The following is a 22,415-nucleotide window of genomic DNA, read 5'->3' as shown; positions in this document are numbered from 1 at the left end:
GGGTGACCCTCCAGAGCTCAGCTGTGAGGGTGCACCCGGAGGAGGCCGCCACGGACTACAAGTCCCGGCATCCCACGCGGTGCGGACGTGGGCGAGGCGACTGGGCGGGGCTTGGCGGCCGCAGACCGACTGCGGCACCCTCGGAGCCGGCCGCCGTCGCCGCGTCGTGCAGGTGTTCGTCCCGCCCGCTCGACCGTCCGTCCGCCCCCCGGCGCCCCAGCCCTGCGCCCCGCGCCCCCGGACCGCGCCCCCTGGGGCCTCGCGCACGCCGGGCCCAGGCCGCGGGCCGCAGCGCCGGGGCCGGCGATGAGCGCGAGGAGCCGACATGAGCGCAGGTGAGTTATCCATCCAGGTCGGCCCGAAGCCGCGCGGTGCCCCGCCTGCCCGGGGTCGTGTATGCCGCACCTCCCCCTCCCCCACGGGGTCGCGAGCCGGGGGAGCGGCTCCTCCCCTTTAAGGGGACGCGTCCCTGGGCCCTTCCAAAGAAGACAGAGTCTGGATGTCGCTGCGCATCCTCTTCTCTTCGCACATCCTGGCCCAGCAGCTTGGGCCAGGTCATTGGGGACTGGAGAGGGGAGAGTGCCCTCTACACCCCCACCGAGTTGCATCCCCCTCCGAGTGACCGTGTCCAGGTGGGAGTCACGGTGCACCATCCTGGGACGTCTGAGCAATTATCTCTGTAGATTGAGTGAACAGGGTTGGGTTAGCCAGCTGTTAACAAGGCCTGGGTTAGTGACTGACTCACAAATGTACTTGTGACCCCCCCACCCACACACACACACCTCCATCCCCAGAGAATGCCTGTCGGCGTCATTTCCAAGGACCACGCCCTGCATGATCCCCATCCCAGACTGGGTTTCTCAGGCTCTCTTCCAGAATCTAGCTTACCTGCTGCAATTGAGGCACCTAGACCTCTACGGTCCAGAAGGGTCTTCCTGCCCCCGAGTGAGAGACGGGAAAGAAAAACGGGTGCAGCTCAATGAGAAGTGCACCTACCTATAAATGCATCAGGTCATTCTCAGCGCCCCATAAAACAAGAACGGGGAAAGATGACCCGTAGACTCCAGATGCTCCCACAACGCATACGCAGACTGACCTGGAACTCACAATGTGGCTCAAACCGGCCTCAAACTCACAGCGGTCCTACCTCAGCCTCCCCAGCGCTGGGATTATAGACATGAGCCACCATGCTGGCCTTGGTTGCCTGCTTGCTGGCTTTTTCTTTTTTTTTTAAGATTGGCTCTCATGTAGCCCAGGCCGACCTCACAGTCACTGTGTAGCAGAGGATGACCTTCTTTGTTCTGCTGTCGCTCCTGCCTTCTCTTAAGTGTTGGGATTGTAGACATCCACCACCATACCTGGCTCTGATTTTAAATGAGAATCTTTTTCATATATATATGTATATGTGTATATATATATATATATATATATATATATATGTAAATTTATTTATTTATCAGAGAGAGAAACTGCACATCTATATAGAAGGAGAGAGTGGGCATGCCAGGGCCTCCAGCCACTGCTAATGAACTCCAGATGCATGCATGCCACCCTCAGCATCTGGCTTTATATGGGTACTGGGGAGTTGAACTCTGGTCCTTAGGTTTTGTAGGCAAGTGCTTTAACCCCTGAACCACCTACCTCACCAGCCCTTAAATGGAAATTTTAATCTATACTTTCCTGGGGCAGCTGTGAGGATAAACTAAAAAATGTGTCCCTTGCTAGGCATTGTGGCACACACCTTAATCCCAGCACTCGGGAGGCAGAGGTAGGAGGATCATCATGAGTTTGCTGCCAGTCTGGGACTACATAGTGAGTTCCAGATCAGCTTAGGGAAGCGGGAGACCCTACCTCAAAAACAGCAACAACAATAACAATGTGTGTTTATTCAGCTTCTCTCCCTTTGAAGTTATATGACCCTGGGCCCCTAGTCCTCAGTTTCCCCGACGATAGTCCCTTCCTCCGAGGCCTGTAATGAAGACACAGTAAGCAGGTGTACTACACCGTGCACTGCAGGCCCTCCAGCCTCAGTGGCTGTCACTCAGAAAAACAGGAACAGCTTTGCTTATCCTGCCTGTGCCTGCCCAAGGCTGCCTGAATTGTCCAGAGCTGGCACAGCTCCTCGCGACAGCTAAGCCGGTGTTTTGACAGGTGCCCTGCAGGACAGTGTGCCCCAGGTGTGGCCCTTTCAAGAAGGAACTCTCTGAGGTTTCCCCAGATATAACTTCTTCCTCCCACAAGCTGCTCTCCCCTCCTTCCCAAGGCTCGCTGTGAGAGCAACCCTTGTGAAGTGAGGCATGTGTGAAAGACACAGAGAGGAACTAACCAGATTACATCCTGAGGGCTGAGAGCAGGAGCTCTTCAGGAAGAGGCTGGAGCGTCATACCTCACAGCAGACTGACCCAGGAGCAGGGCCGTGGGGGGCTGGGCCTGGAGCTCTTGGTCGCATCAGGCTGGAGCGTCATACCTCACAGCAGACTGACCCAGGAGCAGGGCCGTGGGGGGCTGGGCCTGGAGCTCTTGGTCGCATCGTTCACTCGTTGTGGCTGGCTATGGCATGTGGCAAGTGCTGTGGGCCAGATGAAGCCCACGAGTGAGGGTGTGGGAACAAAAGGACTTCAGAGGGAACCCTGAGATCTTCCCCTGGCAAAGTGGCTGTGAGGCTCAGCACTGTCATTGAGGAGCCTTGGTTAGAGCCTCAGCTCTGGGTGGCTTTCTTTACCAATGCCAGCCCCATCCAACAGTTCAGTGTTCTCAAGCCACAGGGAGGAGCTGATGCATGGTCAGTCTGGGGATGACTCCATTAATAGGAAAGGGGAGGCCAGCCTGGGAAGTGGGTCAGAGCAGTAGCCACACCCCCGGAGCTGCCACCTGCACTGGCCTGGGGATCTCATGGGGACTGCTGCTCACTCTTCTCTGTGTGCCAGCTGCCACACACAGACCTCGGGATCATCATCCTAGATGTGGGAAATGGAGGGCCAGAGACACCCGCCTTTGGAAGTGCAGCCAGCTTGGAAGAGAGCCAGGAGTGCAGCTCATGGTGGAGACACTGGTGATGGGGCTTCTGGATGACATACTTGGCTTCTTGCACCTCAGTTTCCCAGTCATAAAATTGTGATAATAGTGGAATTTGCTTCCTAGGGTTGTGGGGAGGCATAAGTGAGGGATCATAAAGTCCTTGGACAGTCAGCCTTCTGTGACCTTGGGGTCCTCTTTCCCCATTTGTCACTGGATAGAACAACCCAGGAGGGTGGGTGAGATTCCCCACCCTGCCCTGCTCTAGGTGAAGGTCCTGACAGAAACCCACGTGGGACTTTGGTATGGCCTCCAGTAAAGAGGCAAGAGAAGGCTGTGGCTCTGGCCCTCCATTTCCCATCTCTAGGATAATAGTCCCAGAGATTCTGGCAGCCAAAACCTGTGACCCTCCACTACCAGCCTGTTACCCTGAATGCAGATCCTTTTTTCCCATTCCAGCCACATGTGCCACCTTGTGCATCTGTCTTACATGGGTACTGGGGAATTGAACCTGGGTCCTTAGGCTTCAAAGGCAAGTGCCTTAGCCATTAAGCCATCTCTCCAGCCCAGACCCTTCCTTATATGGATGTTAGGAAGGGAAGGAAATGATGTTCTTTCCCCAACTAGGGTTTGTGTTCATCTGCTCCAGAGACAAAGAGCCTCCTCGTGGAACGTCATAGTTTCCTGAGGTGGCCCCAGTGGGCAGGAGAGGGCTGGCTATGGTCTCTGGGTCAGCCGCGTTCAGAGTCCTCTGTGGAAAGAGGCCTCAGGAAGTACAATGCAAGCACTGTTTGTTGTTGTTGTTGATGATGTTGATGTAGTTTTTTGAGGTAGGGTCTCACGCTATTCCAGCTGTTCTGGAATTCATTATGTAGTCTCAGACTGGCCTCCAGCTCACAGCGATCCTCCCCGAGTGCTGGGATTAAAAGCATGTGCCACCACACCCAGCTCACCAGCACTGTTTCTAAGTGCCATGTGGGGCCCAGCACCCAGGACCCTTGCTCAGATTCCCAGTGTAGCAGGTCTTTGTGTGCTGAGTTCCCTGAGTGCCCGCCTGGCCACATGGGCGCTCACCCAAGGATGGTTAACCAAATCCAACCTGAGACTCAGAGCAGTTCCCAGCACAGGAGCCTTAGCTGTTCCTGTGGTCCTTGTTGCCACGATAGTAGTTCTGTGTGCCATGCTGTGAAGGGGAGCATGAGCTGGGATTATCGGTGGGTGCCAGCTTGCCCTACTTGCTTTCTTCCCCCACCATCTTTCTCACCCCCCTCTTTGTGTACTGGAGATGAACCTAGGCCTTGTGCATGCCAGGCAAAAGCTCTACCCCTGAGCTCCACCCCCAGCCTCTTTTCCTCTCGTCCTGCCTGTTGCTATTTCCCAGCTGGTTCTTCCTCAATCAGATAAGGACAGGAGGACGGTTGGCAAGGTTTGCCTTGTCCTAAAGCTCAGCACTAAGAGAGGGTGCGCAGCCAGAGGGGTGCGCAGCGGCAGACCTAGCTCCCCTGCTTGCTGGCTCCCTCTGCCATGGAGGGTTAGGAGCTGAAGACCAGCTTGGTTGGGGGGGGGGGGTACACTATGACCCTGCTCTGGCAAAGAGGCTCTCCAGCATACCCTCTGAGCCCGAGCAGCAGTCACTGTCAAGGAGAACAGAGGATATAGGAGCCTGGACCCTGCTAGCATTATCACTTTTTTTTGTTTTTGAGGTAGTGTCTCACTCTAGCCCAGGCTGACCTGGAATTCACTATGTAGTCTCAAGGTGGCCTCGAACTCACAGTGATCCTCCTACCTCTGCCTCCCGAGTGCTGGGATTAAAGGTGTGCACCACCATGCCCAGCCCCCTTACTTAAATTTTTTTTTTTTTTTTTGGCTGACCTGGAATTCACTATGAAGTCTCAGAATGACCTCGAGCTCTCAGTGATCCTCTTACCTCTGCCTCCTGAGTGCTGGGATTAAAGGCGTGTGCCACCATGTCCGGGTCAGCATTATCACTCTTGTACCAGCCCAGTAATCTTCCACACCCAGACTTCTTTTTGCAAACAAACCTCTTGTTTAAGCACCAAAACATAAGCCAACAAACCCAGCCTGGAGTTGGCCTGCCTGGGCTTGTGTCCTGGAGGTACTGTACCTTCGCTGTGTGGTCTTAGGCAAGTGACTTAAGGTCTCTGAGCCTCTGATCTTCTCCTCTAAAATGGAGACAATACCCTGTGTAGCAGTCACTTTCTCATTGCTGGGATGAGATACCTGACCGGAAGCAGTTTATGGAAGGAAAGGGTTTATTTTCGCTTACAGTTTACAGTTTGGGGGGTAGAGTTCATGGCAGGAGCAGGAAGCCACCATCACATGGTCATGTCAGCAGAGAAGTAGTTTTTATTCAGTCCAGGACCCCAGCCCATGGAATGGTGCATTAAGGTGGGTGTTCCCACCTCAACTAACCTAATCTGGAAAATCCCTCATAGAAATGACCAGAGGTGGGTTGCCATGGTGATCCTAAATCCTGTCTAGTTGATACCCAGCAATTAGTCAACCCACCTGACAAAGTGCATTAACCACATAAAAAGGGCCAGAAGCAAAGACATGTCCATGATTAACTTGTGGGCATCCTGACTCTTGTGGCTTTTCTTTCCAAGCTGGGCATCAAGCCTCCCTCCCATGTGCTAGGCAAGCCCCCACCCACCTCCCAGACACACCCCGCATCTGGGGGAGCTGCCAAAACGCGGCTAAGAGGCTGGGTTGTTGTGACTGTTAGCAGCTCCTGGGGATGTTCTGGGTCTATTGGGTAGAAACTTCTAGAAGGGCTCAGTTTAGCAAGGAGCCCAGCACTGCACTGCACCTGTCTGGCTTTGCCAACCCTGTGAGGAGTTTTCAGGCTTTTGTGAAGAGAGCCTGCCAGCACCACCCACTCCCCCGAGGAGCTGGTCCAGGGGCACTGGTATGGGGCCCAGAACACCCACAGCCACACACCCTGAGAGGACCACAGCTCTGTAGAAGGAAAGGCAGGAGAAAAGAAGTGCCTGTGCCTCAGTTTAGCTGACAGTTTATCAGTGTGGACTCAACTCCTCAGTCTCCTGACTCCAGGCCTGCACCGGGCACTGGGATTGAATGAGGATGAGTGTCCCTGACTCCATCCTGCTTAAGGAGGGAGAGCAGTTTGCTTAGCACTGGGAGGCCCTGGCTTCTGTCTCTAGCACTGCAAAACAGATCAAAAGAATGGAGCTCTTGGGCTGGAGGGATGGCTTAGGGGTTAAGGCCCTTGCCTGGGAAGCCTACGAACCCAGGTTCAATTCCTCAGTACCCATATAAGCCAGATGTAGAAGATGGTGCATGCGTCTGGACTTTGTTTGCAGTTGCCAGAGGCCCTGTTAGGTCTGTTCTCTCCCTCCCTCCCTCCCTCCCTCCCTCTCTCTCTCTCTCTCTCTCTCTCTCTCTAATAAATAAATAAAAATTTAAGAAAGGCGCTCTGCCCTCCTCCATGACCTTTCTCTTATGTCTACAGACAGCAGCCTGCTCATGGGCAACACGCCCCCCAGCTATGGGACCCTGACGATAGAGACATCAATCGATCCCCTCAGCTCCTCAGTTTCATCCGTGGTAGGTGGTGATGGGCAGGCAGGGTGACACCCCAGCCCTCTCTCCAATGCCCAGCCCCGTTCCACCAGTCCTCTTGCCTCTGTCCCCAGAGGCTCAGCGGCTACTGTGGCAGTCCATGGAGGGCCATCGGCTATCACGTCGTGGTCTGGATGCTGGCCGGGATCCCTTGGCTGCTATTCCGCTGGAAGCCCTTGTGGGGCGTGCGCCTGCGCCTCCGGCCATGCAGCCTGGCCCACGCAGAAACACTCGTCATCGAAACAAGAGACAAAGAGGTGAGCCAGGCCACGTAGGGCTGGTGTGCAGTGTTAGGTTCTAGGCCAGCTGCCACCAAACTATCCAGCACACACAAGAGGTCATTGTCCTCCTCTGCACGTCAGAGCAGTGGATGAAGGCCTGTGGGGTGCTTCCCTTGGGATTCCCTGTAACTTTTACTTGCTCCTCAGCAGCGCAGCCTGTTCGTGAGGCTGGTGGGAGGACAGGGCTCTCTTGCTTGCAAGGCTGAGGCCACTCCTCTGTTCTAGGATAGCTCGTGGCAGCTCTTTACTGTCCAAGTGCAGACTGAGGCCGTTGGCGAGGGCAGGTGAGGAGACTGGTGTCCTGTCCCAGAGAGGCATAGGAAGGTTTGGGGCAGGCCTGGAGCTACAGACTAACCCCCACCTCCTCCCCAGCCTGGAGCTGCTCCAGCAGGCCCAGGCGGAAGATGGTCGGAGCCAGGCGGCCGTTGGGGCAGTGCCGGAGGACACATGGAAGGACACTGCCCAGCTTCACGGGCAGGAGGAGGCTGTGAGTAGCTGGCTGGGCTCTGGACCCATCTTTGACCCTTTCTGGGCTTCCAAGTCACGGTGTACGCAGTGCAAGGGCTGGACTCTATATTCTCCCTCTGCCCCTGCTCTGTGGTCCCATATGTGTGTGAGGCTCTCTGACCCTTTACTCTTCTGGGTCTCTCCCATTTCTCCTTCGTGTGAGGCCGGTCCTGTATACCCCACCCCCCAGCCTCGGCACACCCATCCTCATGCTCCTCACGGCCAGGCCATTTCCCACCACTCGTCCTCCCCCACAGAAGCAGGTGCTGCGGTACTACCTGTTCCAGGGCCAGCGCTACATCTGGATGGAGACCCAGCAGGCCTTCTGCCAAGTCAGGTAGGGTCAGACACAGCCACGCTGCCTCCTGCAGGGCCCGTTTGGACCTGGGGCAAAGGGGGCGGGGGGCAGGTGTGGCCAGTCTGGCCCCCTGCTCCTCTCAGCTGTCCTGAAGCCTTGGACAAATCATGATCTTCTCCTGGCTGAGGTCACTACTTGTAGGAGGTGAGGGGATCCCACCTCATAGGCTCATCTTGAGGTTTCATCAGCTGTGCACCACACCAGAGGCTCTGACTCCCATGGTGGGTGTGCTCAAGTTGAATCCCTGCTCTGGCCAGGGCTGAGGAGCAGAGCCCAAGACAAGAGAAGCAAGGCTTTTTTTCCCCAGGTAGTGCCGGGAAAAGGCACTGGGGGGTGTTGTCAGGTCATTTGCCACCAAGAATACCTGGAGTTTGGGTCCCCAGGGATGCCTGCGGCCAGTGCAGGACCTGGATTTCTAACCATCGTCCCAAGGGGAGAGGGAGCGAGGGACACTGTCCATCTACTCCCAACCATGATGGCTTTTGTGCTGCTCCTGGGGCTGCACACTGTGTCTCACAGCCAGGACAGCCCTCAGGTAAACACAGATGTTTGCAGGAAGCCACTGTGCCACACACAAGTGAGAGCCATGTGGGGGTGTAGTGACATCATTGGCCTCTGCTGAGTAAAGACAGCAGCAAAACTTGCTGGCCTGTTTGTCATTCAGCAAGTACCAAGCATGGCCCAGAGCACTCTGCCCTGACATTAACTCACTCAGCCGCCCACAGCCTGATGAGGTAGACACAGCCTCTTCCCCATTTTGCAGATGAGAAAACTGAGGCCTAGAGGCTGAGTGTCATCAGTGTAAATCATGTCCTTGTCACTGATCATACAGCACTGTCATTGTTGTCCTGTGGTGGGATGGTCAGAGGAAGAGAACATGAGCCCAGAGCTCCTATGGGGGCCACTGTCTCCTGGACACTTAGTGCAACGGGAGGAGATGGGGCTCAAAGCCCTAAGTCCTGACTTACAGGGGATAGGGACACAGAGTTACTATCTTATCACCCATGCAATGCCCTTCCCCACCCTTGCCAGCCTGCTGGACCATGGCCGCACCTGTGAGGACATACACTGCTCCCGCTCTGGCCTCAGCCTAAAGGACCAAGCTGTGAGGTAGGTGCTGCCCTGGGGCCCCATCCCATCCCTCCCTCCCTCCAACCCATGTGGCTTCCTTCTAGTCAGTGCCTTCTCTGTACCTCAGTTTCTTCAGTGTAAAGTGGGAGCTCTGTTTCCCTGGTAAGGTCCATCTGATGGCTGGGCTGCCTCCCTTTTTTCAGGAAGACCATTTACGGTCCCAATGTGATCAGCATACCTGTCAAGTCCTACCCACAGCTCCTGGTGGACGAGGTAGGGCCGCTGGTCTCCAGCCAGCATCCCCTTCTGGGTGGAGGCAGTGGCAAGTGATCTGAGACCCTGGTCCAGTCAGCTCAGCCTGAGAGAGACCAGGTCAGGGACGGTGGGGTTGAGGGGTGGGCATGCAAGTCTTGGGGCCTTGAGGAGGGGCACAGACTTCAGGGAAGCCGAGGCAAAGCCACACAGCCTGAGCACTATCATGTGCCTCTGAAGCTGGCCTGCCTAGAGCTGGCCAGGTCCTCCGCTCAGAGTTGGGGCCTGCCCTGTCCCCTTGGGATCTGCCAGCACCCTTGTGAATAGGGATGAGAGCTACACTGTGTTCACTCAGAAGAAGAAACCCAGGTTCCAGAATAAATCAGGACATGGCCAAGGTCACACATAGACAAAAGGAATGCCACTAGCAAGAACCTTTTAGGTCCTAGCCCTCCACCAACCTCAGCCTGCTTGTCTGTAAAGCAGCTGGTGGTGGCTCCACCTTGTGGAATTGTGTGACACTGAGCCTAATGGGGAACTGGCTTGTCTGGGGCATAGCAAATTCCTTGTCATCCTAAAGCAACAAAGTTGGTGAATTGAGGGACAGCAGAAGGGGTGGTGATAGACCTGGACAAGAGACAGGCTTGAGCCCTTGGGCAGCCACCCACCCAGCACTGCCTCTATGGCCTGTGGCTGGACCACCCAGAACATGGTCCTCATGCTGCCTCTTGGCCCTCCCCCAGGCACTGAGCCCCTACTATGGGTTCCAGGCCTTCAGCATCGCGCTGTGGCTGGCCGACCACTACTACTGGTACGCCCTGTGCATCTTCCTCATCTCCGCTATCTCCATCTGCCTGGCACTGTACAAGACCAGAAAGGTGAGCATGGCTTGTGCCAGTAGGGCTGGGCAGGAGATGCCAAAGGAACTGCTACCCACTCTCCCGCTCTTGCTCCCCTGCCCACAGCAAAGCATGACTCTGAGGGATATGGTCAAGCTGTCCGTGCAGGTGCGGGTGTGCCGGCCTGGAGGAGGTGAGGAATGGGTAGGAGGGAGGCTGGGGGTGATGGGTGGAGTGGCAGCCCCACTGAGCCCCGCCTGCCCACAGAGGAGGAATGGGTGGACTCCAGCGAGCTGGTGCCAGGAGACTGCCTGGTGTTGCCCCAGGAGGGCGGCCTGATGCCCTGCGATGCCGCCCTTGTGGCCGGAGAGTGCGTGGTCAATGAAAGCTCTCTCACAGGTGAGCCTGGTCTCAGCCCATGGTCCTCTCCTCTGCTGTGCACTGGAACTTTCAGTTGAGTCTTCCTTTTTTTTTTTTTGCCGGGAAGGTTGCAGTAGGGTCTCCCTCTAGTCCAGGCTAACCTGGATCTTACACTGTAGTCCCAGGCTGGCCTAGAACTCACAGTGAATCTCCTACCTCTGCCTCCCGAGTGCTGGCATTAAAGACAGTCCTTGCTTCAGTACTTGCAAACCCTACACTCTTGAACTGTATCAATTAACCTCTCAGTGCCTCAGTTTCCCTTCCTGTAAGATGGAGCTATCACAGTAGCCCACACTCTAGGATAGGGTATGCAGAGGAAACACCCAACATGTGCGCACACTTTCATTTTGTGTGTGTGCACGTGCACGTCTAGTAGTGAGGTGTACATGTGTATGTGTTAGTGTGGTGTGTATGTTCATGTGTGTCCAAGGAGAACATTAGGTGTTCTCTTTTCTGTGTTGTTTTCTTGAGACGGAGTCTCTCCCTAAACCAAGAGCTGCTATATTTTTGGTCAGATTGACCAGCAAACCCTAGTGCTTGAACTGTCTTCCACAGAACTGAGGTCACAGGCATGTATGGCCATGTCCAGCTTTCTTACATGGGTGCTAGGGATTGAACTGAAGTCTTCTCAGTCCCTCATGCTTGTGTGCAAGGGTTCTTACTCCCTGAGCCACTTCCCTAGCCTCTGTATGAACTTTTCTACAGCAGTGTCTACTGAATGGCTTGGACTCTAAACCATGTAGCTAGAATTATAAGCCTGGTGCTACCAGCCTTGGATTTGAGTTTTACTTGTATAAGATAACGAAAGTTGGCCATGGTGGCATATGGTGGTCCAGTACTTAGGAAGCTGATTCAGGAAGATCACTTTTAAGTTCAAGGCCAGCCTGGGATACACAGTAAGACCCTGTCTCAAAAGTAGGGGAAGAAACAAGAGCTGGGGTGATGGTATACACCTTAATGTCAGCACTTGGAAGCTGAAGCAGGGTTATCATGGCCTCAAGTCAGTGTCCAGCCTTACCTACATAGCGAGACCTGTTTCAAAAAGCCAAAAAATGCTGTAGTGAGTTCCAGGACAGCCTGGGCTAGAGAGTGAGACCCTACCACGAAAAACCAAAACAAAGCAAGCCAAAATTGGGCTAGAAAGATGGCTTAGCAGTTAAGGTGCTTGCGGGTGAAACCTAAGGACTCAGGTTCAATTCTCTAGGTCTCACATAAGCCAGACGTACATGGTGGCACATGAGTCTAGAGTTCGTTTGCAGTAGCTGGAGACCCTGGCACACCCATTCTCTCTCTCTCTTTCTCCCTCCTTCCCTTCCCCCTTTGTCTCCAATAAAGAAAAAGAAGAAATGCATGACCTCCCTACATCTTTTTCCCAATGCATGTGCCCTCATCATGGCTCAGCTCCCCAGAGCTGGTTCCTATTCTGCCCTCTGGCCTGTGTCCCTCTCACTGCAACAGAACTGTGTCTTCTTGCCCCCACCTGGCTAAAATGAGACTTCAAGCTAATGGAACAGTTTTGTTGGTTTATTTTTATTTTATTTATTTATTTATTTTTGCCAGGTAGGATCTTGCTGTAGCTCAGGCTGACCTGGAATTGGCTATGTAGTCTCAGGGTGGCCTCGAAGTCACAGTGATCCTCCTACCACTGCCTCCCAAGTGCTGGAATTAAAGGTGTGTGCCACCACACCCAGCTTAATGGAACAGTTTTGTATACAGCTCTTGCTTTGATTGGTGGGAGGGAGCAGCCTGAGGGACCTTCCTGCACCTCACACATTGTCCCTTCCAGGGGAAAGCGTCCCAGTACTGAAGACTGCCCTGCCGGAAGACCCCAGAGCCTACTGCTCAGAGACCCATCGGAGGCACACGCTCTTCTGCGGTACCCTCATCCTGCAAGCCCGGGCTTACTTGGGACCCCACGTCCTGGCAGTGGTGACCCGGACAGGTACATATCTGGAGGTGGAGGCTCATACTGGCCTCAGCACCTCTAGGAAAGAGAACACAGGCCAGGACCTGGAGCACAGGACCCCACAGCCACCTCTGCTACTGCTGAGCTGTGAGACTTCTGGAGAGTCACACCCAACTCAGGCCTTCATGTCCCCTTCTTAGGAGAGGTTGGGCAGGCAAGCACTGCAGTGTTGACAAAACCAGAAAGTGTTGTCCTCTCTAAGTGTGCAGTGGAGTGAAACCATCACTTTGAAATGCTTACCGCCAATATTTTTTTTTTTTTTTTTTTTGGTTTTTCGAGGTAGGGTCTCATTCTAGCTCAGGCTGACCAGGAATTCACTATGCTGCCTCAGGGTGGCCTCAAACTCATGGCAATTCTCCTACCTCTGCCCCCGAGTGCTGGGAATAAAGGCATGTGCCACCATGCCGGGCTCTCTTTTTGTTTGTTTTAAATATTTTATTTATTTAAGAGAGAGTAACAGAGAGAAAGAGGCAGATCTCTATGACAGAATGGGCACACCAGGGCCTGTAGCCACTTGCAAATGAACTCTACACACATGTGCCACCTTGTGGATCTGGCTTATGCAGATACTGGGGAATCAAACCCAAGTCCTTCAGCTTTGCAGGCAAGCACCTTAACTACTGAACCATTTTTCCAGACCGTCTTTTTGTTTGTTTTGTTTCATTTGAGGCGGGGGGGGGGGGGGAAGCTTTGAGGTAGGGTCTCATTTTAGTCCAGGCTGAACTGGAATTCACTGTGTAGTCTCAGGCTGGCCTCGAACTCAGTGATAATCCTACCACGGCCTCCCGAGTGCTGGGATGAAAGGCATGTGCCACCGTGGCCAACATTTTTTTTTTTTTTTTTTTTTTGAGGTAGGGTCTCACTGTAGCCCAGGGTGACCTGGAATTCACTATGTATTCTGAGGGTGGCCTTGAACTCACAGTGATCCTCCTACCTCTGCCTCCCTAGTGCTGGGATTAAAGGCGTGCACCACCATTCCCGGCTTTTTTTTTTTTTTTTTTTTTAAGAAAACAGGGTCTTGGGCTGAGGAGATGCCTTAGTGGTTAAGGTGCTTCTTTGCAAAGCCAAAGGACCCAGGTCTGATTCCCCAAGACCCACATAAGCCAGATGCACAAGGTGGCACATGCATTTGGAGTTTATTTGCAACTCCTGGAAGCCCTGGTGTGCCCATTCTTTCCCTCTCTCCCTCTCCCCCTCTCTTTCTGCTTCTCTCTCTCAAGTAAGTGAAAATAAAAAAATTGTTTTTAAACAAAACATGGTCTTGGGGCTGAAGACATGGCTCAGTGGTGAAAGGCAGTTGCTTGTAAAGCTTACTGGCCCAGGATTCCTCATTACTCACATTAAGCCAAATACAAAACGTGGCACATGTGTTTGGCATTTATTTTCAATAGTCAGAATACACACACACATGCAAGCATGCAAATAAGTAATTTTCAAAGAAAGTCAGCCGGGTGTGGTGGCACATCCCTTTAATCCCAGCAGAGGTAGGAGGATCACTGTGAGTTTGAGGCCACCCTGAGACCACATAGTGAATTCCAGGTCAGCCTGGGCTAGAATAAGACCCTACCTCAAAAACAAACAGAAAAAGAGTGCTGGAATTAAAGGCCTGTGTCTCCATGCCTGGTTCAGTCTCTTTCTGCCTCTTTCTCATTCAAATAAATATATTTTTTAAAGTTTTTTTTAAAGCTGTGGGCCAAAGAAATGGCTTAGTAGTTAAGGCGTGAAGCCTATGGGTCCAGGTTTGACTTCTTAGAACCCATGTAAGCCAGATGCACATGGTGGTGCATGTGTCTGGAATTTGTTTGCAGTGGCTGGAGGCCCTGGTGTGCCCATTTTCACCTTTCTCATAAATGAATAAATAAAAATAAAAAAGGGCTGCAGAATGTACCTCAAAGGGAAAGTGATTGACTAGCCTTGTGACCCTAGGTTTAGTCCCCAGCACTACAAAAAGGAAAATTATTTAGGAGTTGGGAAGATGTCTCAGTGGTGGTTAAAGGCATTTTATTTTATTTTATTTTATTTTATTTTATTTTATTTTATTTTATTTTATTTTATTTTATTTATTTGCAAGCAGAAAGAGGAGAGAGAGAATGAGCACGTCAGGGCCTCTAGTCTCTGCAAACAAACTCCAGACTCATGTGCCCCTTGTGCATCTGGCTTATGTGGGTCCTGGGGAATTGAACCTAGGTCCTTTGACTTCACAGGCAAACGTCTTAACCACTAAGCCATATCTCCAGCCCAAAGGCACTTTTTTTGCAATTCCCCAGCACCCACATAAAGCCGCTCATTGACCAGATTCGTTGACAGCAGCAGGAGACCTAGTCTCAGAGATGGTGGAGCACAGACAACTCCTCAAACCTGCATGTGGCACACTGCACACGTGCATACTGTACACACACTTGCACCGGTGTAGATTGAGGGGTTTGGGCAAGGCATGTGAGACATCACCTGGAAGGTGGCTGGCTGACTAAGTCCATGACCATTATGATTTACCTCTCCAGAGGTGTGGTGGGTGGGCAAAAGGTGGGAGAGCCTACCCTAACTCATCCTGCCCACCTTGGTTTCCTCATCTGCTCTTAGGGTTCTGCACAGCTAAAGGGGGCCTGGTGAGCTCTATTCTGCACCCACGGCCTATCAGCTTCAAGTTCTATAAACACAGCATGAAGTTTGTGGCAGCCCTCTCTGTCTTGGGTGAGTGGGCCCTGCCCTGGACTCTGCCAACAGCCCCAGCCGAGTCCCGAGCCGCGCTCATCTTTTGCTGTCTCTGCAGCTCTGCTTGGCACCATCTACAGCATCTTCGTCCTCTACCACAACCGGGTAAGCTGGGAGCCCAGGTGGGGCTGCCTGCAGGTGGTCTGACCCGGCGGGGCTCTGAGTTCATGATGCCTCCTGCCAGGTGCCTGTGAACGAGATGGTGATCCGGGCTCTGGACCTGGTGACAGTGGTGGTGCCGCCTGCCCTGCCAGCCGCGATGACCGTGTGCACACTCTACGCCCAGAGCCGGCTACGGGCACAGGGCATCTTCTGCATTCACCCGCTGCGCATCAACCTGGGGGGCAAGCTGCATCTCGTGTGCTTTGACAAGGTGGGCTCCACAGTTGGGCACAGCTGGTGGGGGCATGAGGGGAGAAGGATGGCCAGGCCTCAGTAATATCAGTGCAGGGCTGCCAGGCCTGGGTACCATCTAGGAGTGGAAACAGAACACAAGCTTTAACCCCCAGTAGTAGCACATGGCCAGCCCCTGAAATGCCTGGGATCATTATTTATTCACTTGTTCAAGAACTCTTGAGGATCTACTGTGCTCCTGGGGCTGCTCACAGCCCTGGGCATCCAGCAGAGACCCTGGGGCATGTGCCCCCAGGGAGTGAGCACACTGGACATGTCTACGGAGAGCAGTGGGGGTGAGGAAGCTGGTCACATAGATCGCTCCCTTTCAGGCTTCTTGGAGTAGGTTGCATGAGGAGGGCCGTCAGGCAGAGGAGGGAGGAGCAAGTGCAGAGCACCTCCACAGGGGCTGGTTGGTTTCTTAGGGTAGAGAGCATGCCCACAGTGAGCAGTGGGGTTGACAGGGCCAGACCAGGTGGATAGTGCTTTGAGCAGAGAGGCCTCTAGCTGGACTCATCAGGCCACGAACTTCAGTGGGGGTGTGATCAGACTCACAGGGGTGGAGAGGGTGACCCCAGCAAGTGTGCAGGGGTACAGAGGCATGAAAGAGCTTCCTATGGTCTTATATATGGTTCCTGGGCTCCCATGGAAACTTCCTAGCATGGACATGGGCTCCAGCTTCACAGGGTATAACTCATCCAGGAACTTGCTGTCACTTTTCCCCTAGACGGGCACCCTCACTGAAGATGGCTTGGACATTATGGGAGTGGTGCCCTTGAAGGGGCAGGTGTTCCTGCCACTAGTCCCAGAGCCCCGCCACCTGCCTCCAGGGCCACTTCTCCGAGCACTGGCCACCTGCCATGCCCTCAGCCAGCTAGGTGACACTCCAGTGGGCGACCCTATGGACCTCAAGATGGTGGAGTCTACAGGCTGGGTAAGAAGGATGAGCAGGCCTTGGGATAGCTGGGCCTAAGGAATGCCCCCTCATCCTCATTCCAGGATCCACATTCCTTAACTGGTTTCTGCCGCCCCCACCATCACCGTCAATAATGGCAGAGCCAGGCTGGAGAGATGACTCAGCAGTTAAAGACACTTGGTTGGAAAGCTGATGGGCAGGATTCAATTCCCCAGTACCTACATAAAGCCAGATGCACAAAGTAGCACATACAGATGGAGTTCATTTGCAGTGGCAGGAGGCACTGGAATACCCATTTTGCCTCCCTTTCTCTTTTTCTCCACATAACTAATGCTGTGCTAGGCTAGGGTGAGACCCTACCTCAAAAAAACCATAATAATAATAATACACTGGCAGGGCCTTGTGCTGAGTACCTACTTCGTGCAGGCCCTCTGCTGTGCGGGCTTATCTCCTCCCACCCTGGCCCCCACAAGCTCGGAAGGAAACTAGCTGACAGAAAGCTGACTGACTTACCTAAGGTCACCCAGCAGCCTATAAGAGGTGCGGCTAAGTTGAGGTTGGAGTCTCCCCAGCTTCAAAGCCTGTGTGGACTTTTTCACCCTCCCATCCCCTGTGAAGGGAGACTGCCATGATCTGGCTTGAGCCTGTCCTACTACCAAGGCCCCAAGTCACCAGCCTCTGTGTGCTGCCCAGGTCCTGGAAGAGGGCTCCGCTGCAGACTCAGCAGCACCTGCAACCCAGGTCTTGGCAGTGATGAGACCCCCACCATGGGACTCCCGGCTGCAGGCAATGGTGAGCTGCTAAGTGACTGGAATGTGGGACCTCAGGAGTGGGCCCCACGGGCAGCCTCTCAGCTCTTCTTCCGTCCACAGGAAGAGCCCCCAGAGCCAATCAGCATCCTGTGCCGCTTCCCCTTCTCCTCTGCCCTGCAGCGCATGGTTGTGGTGGTGGTGTGGCCTGGGGCTGCCCAGCCTGAGGCCTATGTCAAGGGCTCCCCCGAGCTGGTGGCTGGCCTCTGCAGCCCAGAGACAGGTGAAGGGGACAAGCCTGCAGTCCAGCAGTCAAGCATGGGCACAGAGTGGGGTGGACTCCAGCCTCTCTGCTCTGGTAACACCCCCTGTCCCCACAGTGCCCACTGACTTTGCCCAGGTGCTGCAGAGCTACACAGCTGCTGGCTATCGTGTCGTGGCCTTGGCTGGCAAGCCACTGCCCATCATGCCCAATCTGGAAGCTGCACAGCAACTGACAAGGTAGGCCAGCATGGGCAAAGGAAGGCCCTGGTTCAAGTGACCCAGGGAAGATAGTCCTGCTCCATGTTTGCGAGAGAGCCATTGACCACTGCCTGGCCTCTGACTGGCCCCACCCCCACCTCTAGAGACACTGTGGAACAGGAGCTGAGCTTCCTGGGGCTGCTGGTCATGAGGAACCTACTGAAACCACAAACAGCCCCCGTCATCCGGGATTTGCAGAGGACAGGCATCCGCACTGTCATGGTGACAGGTACGGTGGCCTGCAGGTCCTTGTGAGGAAGGCAGAGCTTACCCCATCCTGGGCAGAAAGAAGGCTGCCCAGCATTCCCTCCCTCCTGGGGCATCTTTTTGGGACTCATCACAGTATCCGTCACACGTATCATTGTCGTACCTATTTGACAATGAGTACACTGAGGCTTCGTGTGGGGTGAGTTCCTAAGGACAAGGTGTGGCATCAGCTTCAGTTGCAGCCCAGCCTCTCACGTGTGAGTCCCAGGTCCCAGGTTCCTTCTCTAATTCAGAGAATGGTGTCATGCTGCAAGGTTATGACAGTGTCATAAAGCAAGAAGTCCAGCAAGGGGGAGAGGGCAGTCTGTACTCCTTGGTCCCCGAGCCCTCTACACACACCCAAACACATAAACACACGTGTGAAGCTCGAGCTTGGTCCCCAGTGGCTCCTGTGACCCTCATGTGGCTGGCTCAGCTAGTGATGGTAGACAAGTCTCATGGGTGGGTCAGGGTTAGGGTGACAAGGGCCCTTGGAAAGCATTACAGCCTGACTTTGCCCCACACCGCCAGGGGACAACCTCCAGACGGCAGTCACTGTGGCCCGGGGCTGTGGCATGGTGGGCCCCCAGGAGCACCTGATCATCATCCATGCCAGCCACCCTGAGCGGGGCCAGCCTGCCTCCCTTGAGTTCCTGCCTGTTGAGTCCTCTGCAGCTGTGAACGGGGCTAAGGTGAGGCTGACCCAGTGTTACCCAGTGGTCTCATCCCATGTCCCCTGACCCAGCTGTCCAGGCCCCAGCTGTCCAGGATGGACAGGGGTTAAGCTGTCCAGGCCCCAGCTGTCCAGGATGGACAGGGGTTGTTAAGCTGAGCTCCCTGGATCCCCAGGATCCTGTTGAGGCTGCAGGTTACATCGTGGAACCTGTACCCCGGCCCAACCACTTGGCACTCAATGGATCCACATTTGGTGTCCTTCGGAAGCACTTTCCCAAGCTGCTGCCCAAGGTAGGCTCGCCCAGGGCAGCGTCATGTGCCGTCTGGCTCTAAGTGCTCCTGGCAGCACTCATCCCTCCCCTCCTGTGCCCCAGGTCCTGGTGCAGGGTACCATCTTCGCCCGCATGGCCCCAGAGCAGAAGACAGAGCTTGTGTGTGAGCTCCAGAAGCTTCAGTAAGTGCTGGGTGTGTGTGGTAAGGGGTCGGCCAGAGCCGGTGTGTCTCCTATCCTGTTCTCTCAGGTATTAGAAAGCTGTCACCCTCCAAACTCACCCAGGAACTGGGCATGGCAACATATTCCTGTCTTCCCAGCACTGCAAAAAGTGGCGCATGTGTCTGGCATTTGTTTGCAGTGGCAAGAGACCCTGGCCTGCGTGTACACACACTTGCACACACCGGGCTGGGGGACAGCACAGTGGTAGAGTGCCGAGGTGCTGGATTTCATCCCCATCTCTGAAAAATGAGAGAGAGGTGCTGAGGCAGGCCTGGGTCTGTCGTGCCAAAAATGACCGAACACTACATAGTCATTTGGAGTCCAGTCATCACTGGGTTCTTCCAGCAAGCCTGTGAAGTGGGTGGGGTTACTTCACAGACCACATCTGCCTACCTTTCTGTCAGGTACTGCGTGGGTATGTGTGGGGACGGCGCCAATGACTGCGGGGCCCTGAAGGCAGCTGATGTGGGCATCTCACTATCCCAGGCTGAGGCCTCGGTGGTCTCACCCTTCACCTCCAGCATGGCCAGTATTGAGTGTGTTCCCACAGTGATTAGGTAAGGCAGGTGGAGGTGGTGGGTGAGGGTGAGGCAGGGCCAGTCAGTGGTCTGAGTCTCCTAATGTCCATCCCTGCTACCCAGGGAAGGCCGCTGTTCTCTGGACACGTCCTTCAGCGTCTTTAAGTACATGGCCCTGTATAGCCTGACTCAGTTCATCTCGGTCCTGATCCTCTATACGGTGAGCATCTACAGAGCAATATGGGTTTGGGAGCCCAGAAGGTTCTGGGATGATGGGTAGTGAAGCTTATGGGAGACAGAAGCTGCATACAATAGCCAGCACACAGAAGGTCTTAGCAGTGGAGTGTCTGTCATGTGCTAACGAGCTCCTTGTCTGCAAGAGAGATTGAGGCAGAGGTAGGCAGGAGTGGGCAGGCTTGGGGCTGGAGAGATGGTTCAGGGGGTAAAGTACTTGCTATCCAAGATGGCCCTGAGTTCAGCTCCCCATCACCCACATAAGAGCCAAGCATGGTTGTGTCCCTGTATCCCAGCTCTGGGAAGGTGAGGATGGGATCTTGGGCTTGCTGACCAGCTAATTTAGCTAAGTCATTGAGCTCCAGGTTCAGAAACCCTGTCAGAAAGTAAGGCAGGGCTGGAGGAGAGATGGCTCAGTGGTTAAAAGCCTGAGTTCAGTTCCCCAGTACCCACATAAAGCCAGATGTACCAAGTGGCCCGTGCCATCTGGAGTTTATTTATAGTAGCTGGAGGTCCTGGTGTGCCTGTTCGTGTTCTCTCTCTCTCTCCCTGTCTCTGTCTGTCTCTCTTTCTCAGATAAGTAAAGATGGAACATGATTGGGGAAGATAGTATCATCCTGTGGTTGCCACACATGTGAACACATACACACGCATGTATACCACATATGCATAGAGACCCCAGCTTAGGGAGCCACACCTTGTTCTGGAGGGCCCTCCCCTCCCCCACTGCAAGCTTGCTTTGGGCACTGTAGGTCCTGATGTCATTTTTCAGGCGTCACAGCTGGGGGCACCCTGAGAGCAGGGATCATTAGCCCACAGCCACCTTTTCCGTTAAGCAGCAAGGTTGCTGCAGGTAGACCAGCTCCTCTCTCTGTCTCTCTCTCCCCCATATTTTTGGGTCCCAGACTCACTAGGGAGCAGGACAGTACCTCTTGAAGTACCGCTTGAAGCACTCAGAGTCATTCCTCAAGTCAGCTGGACTTGAGCTCGATTCCCCCAGAGTGTGTCCTTTCAGACGGACAGCAGACAGGGTTCCTTCCCTGCCAGGCTCCTCCAGAACAGACCACTGTGGGGCTGGGCAAGGGCCAGCTTCACTTTCCCTTCCTGCCCCTCCCCTGCTGCAGATCAACACCAACCTGGGGGACGTGCAGTTCCTGGCCATCGATCTGGTCATCACCACCACAGTGGCCGTGCTCATGAGCCGCACAGGTCCTGCGCTGGTGCTGAGACGAGCACGGCCACCGGGGGCGCTGCTGAGCGTGCCTGTGCTTAGCAGCCTGCTGCTACAAGTGGCCCTGGTGGTCAGTGTCCAGCTTGGGGGCTACTTCCTGACGGTAGCCCAGCCCTGGTGAGTAGTGTGCCGAGCACACTTCCTCCCACCCCTGTGCTGCCCGGCTGCCACTCTCACTCCCCTGACCTTGGCTTCGCTGGTCCCCAGGTTTGTTCCTCTGAACAGGACAGTGCCGGCCCCTGACAACCTACCCAACTATGAGAACACAGTGGTCTTCTCCCTGTCCAGCTTCCAGTACCTCATCCTGGCTGCGGCCGTGTCCAAGGGGGCACCCTTCCGCCGGCCACTCTACACCAACGGTGCTGCTGCGTGGTGGGGAGAGGGTGTCAGGCCAAAGGGTGGCTATGGGGTGGAGAAGGGGCCCCTGAATGGAGAGAGAGTGTGTGTGTGTCTGTGTGTGTGTCCCAGGGTGCGGCTCCCTTGCTGACAGACTCCCCCACCCCCAGTGCCCTTCCTGTTGGCCCTGGTGCTCTTGGGCTGTGTCCTGGTGGGCCTCATCCTGGTCCCCGGCCTCCTGCAGGGGCCACTAGGGCTGAGGAACATTGCGGACACCTGCTTCAAGCTGCTGCTGCTGGGCCTGGTTGCCTTCAACTTCGTGGGAGCCTTCATGCTGGAGGTGAGGCCTGTACTGGCGAGGCTGAGGCTGTGGGAGGAATGTGGGGGTGCCTAGCCCCCCCCAATACTTTCCCTGCCCTCTGTAGAGCATGCTGGACCAGTGCATCCCGGCCTGCCTGCGGTGGCTCCAGCCCAAACGGGCCTCCAAGAAACGCTTCAAGCAGCTGGAGCGGGAGCTTGCTGAACAGCCCTGGCCCACGCTGCCCGTTGACCCTGTGAGGTAGTACAGGACATGAGGGTACCCCAGACACTGGATCTCCCTGCCTCTGAGCCGACTGGACCCATCTCTAAGACGCCACCTGTCATCTCACATGGTCCTGAAGCTGGCTGTCGTCACACTCCTGCCCCAAGAGTACCTGGCCCACAGCCTTCCCTGCCCCTACCCTGGGGAGGTGCCAGCTGTTGCCCCCATTTTCAACCATTCATGTAGACATAGCAGCCACACACTCAGTGTAGCAAATAAAGTGGTGATATTTTCCTGACTTGGCCACACCTATCTAATGTTTGGGCATCACACCTCTTCCCACCACCCAAAAGGACATGTGCGCCTCCCCATACTTCTGACACCAGCGTGCCCCAGGCCCTCCTGATGTGCCTGGCCACATTGGGCAGCCTTCTCTCTGAGCCTTCGTGTCTGTGGAGCACACAGGTGTCTGCACCCTGCTTAGCATGTGACACATTTAATCCTCAGAACTGCAGGTACCAACCCCATTTTACAGAAGAGAAAACAGCAGTTCAC

General features: G+C 54.6%; 1 protein-coding gene across 4 annotated transcripts; it reads left to right on the top strand.

Annotated features, from left to right (window-relative positions):
* Positions 1–281: 281 nt before the first annotated feature.
* Positions 282–22,158, top strand: Atp13a2 (ATPase cation transporting 13A2). Of its 4 annotated transcripts, none has more exons than XM_045149677.1 (29): positions 282–335; positions 6,509–6,603; positions 6,693–6,875; positions 7,125–7,183; positions 7,272–7,386; positions 7,664–7,743; positions 8,797–8,874; positions 9,039–9,108; positions 9,831–9,965; positions 10,053–10,119; positions 10,194–10,325; positions 12,133–12,288; positions 14,893–15,003; positions 15,083–15,129; positions 15,209–15,397; positions 16,145–16,351; positions 17,027–17,125; positions 17,206–17,365; positions 17,463–17,583; positions 17,709–17,833; positions 18,382–18,542; positions 18,700–18,816; positions 18,900–18,979; positions 19,423–19,575; positions 19,660–19,756; positions 20,895–21,118; positions 21,209–21,360; positions 21,582–21,677; positions 21,763–22,158. In XM_045149677.1, exons 1-29 carry the CDS (start codon positions 326–328, stop codon positions 21,858–21,860), a joined length of 3,417 nt encoding a protein of 1,138 aa, XP_045005612.1. In that variant the 5' UTR covers positions 282–325; the 3' UTR covers positions 21,861–22,158. The 4 variants fall into 4 exon arrangements, with proteins under 4 accessions (XP_045005612.1, XP_004657660.2, XP_045005613.1 ...); XM_004657603.3 differs by having other exon boundaries at positions 21,508–21,677; XM_045149678.1 differs by lacking the exon at positions 282–335 and having other exon boundaries at positions 6,499–6,603; positions 7,667–7,743; positions 21,508–21,677.
* Positions 22,159–22,415: the final 257 nt, after the last annotated feature.

This window comes from Jaculus jaculus, chromosome 5 (assembly GCF_020740685.1).
Source record: "Jaculus jaculus isolate mJacJac1 chromosome 5, mJacJac1.mat.Y.cur, whole genome shotgun sequence".
NCBI classification, from domain to species: Eukaryota; Metazoa; Chordata; class Mammalia; order Rodentia; family Dipodidae; genus Jaculus; species Jaculus jaculus.
Note: the sequence above shows the minus strand (reverse complement) of the source record. Positions and strands in the feature narration are given on the sequence as shown.

Coding starts and splice junctions, on each gene's coding strand:
- Atp13a2 (XM_004657603.3), top strand. Junction 12,289..14,892: donor GGCAGTGGTGACCCGGACAG/GTACATATCTGG, acceptor ATCTGCTCTTAG/GGTTCTGCACAGCTAAAGGG. Junction 19,757..20,894: donor CGGTCCTGATCCTCTATACG/GTGAGCATCTAC, acceptor CCCCTGCTGCAG/ATCAACACCAACCTGGGGGA.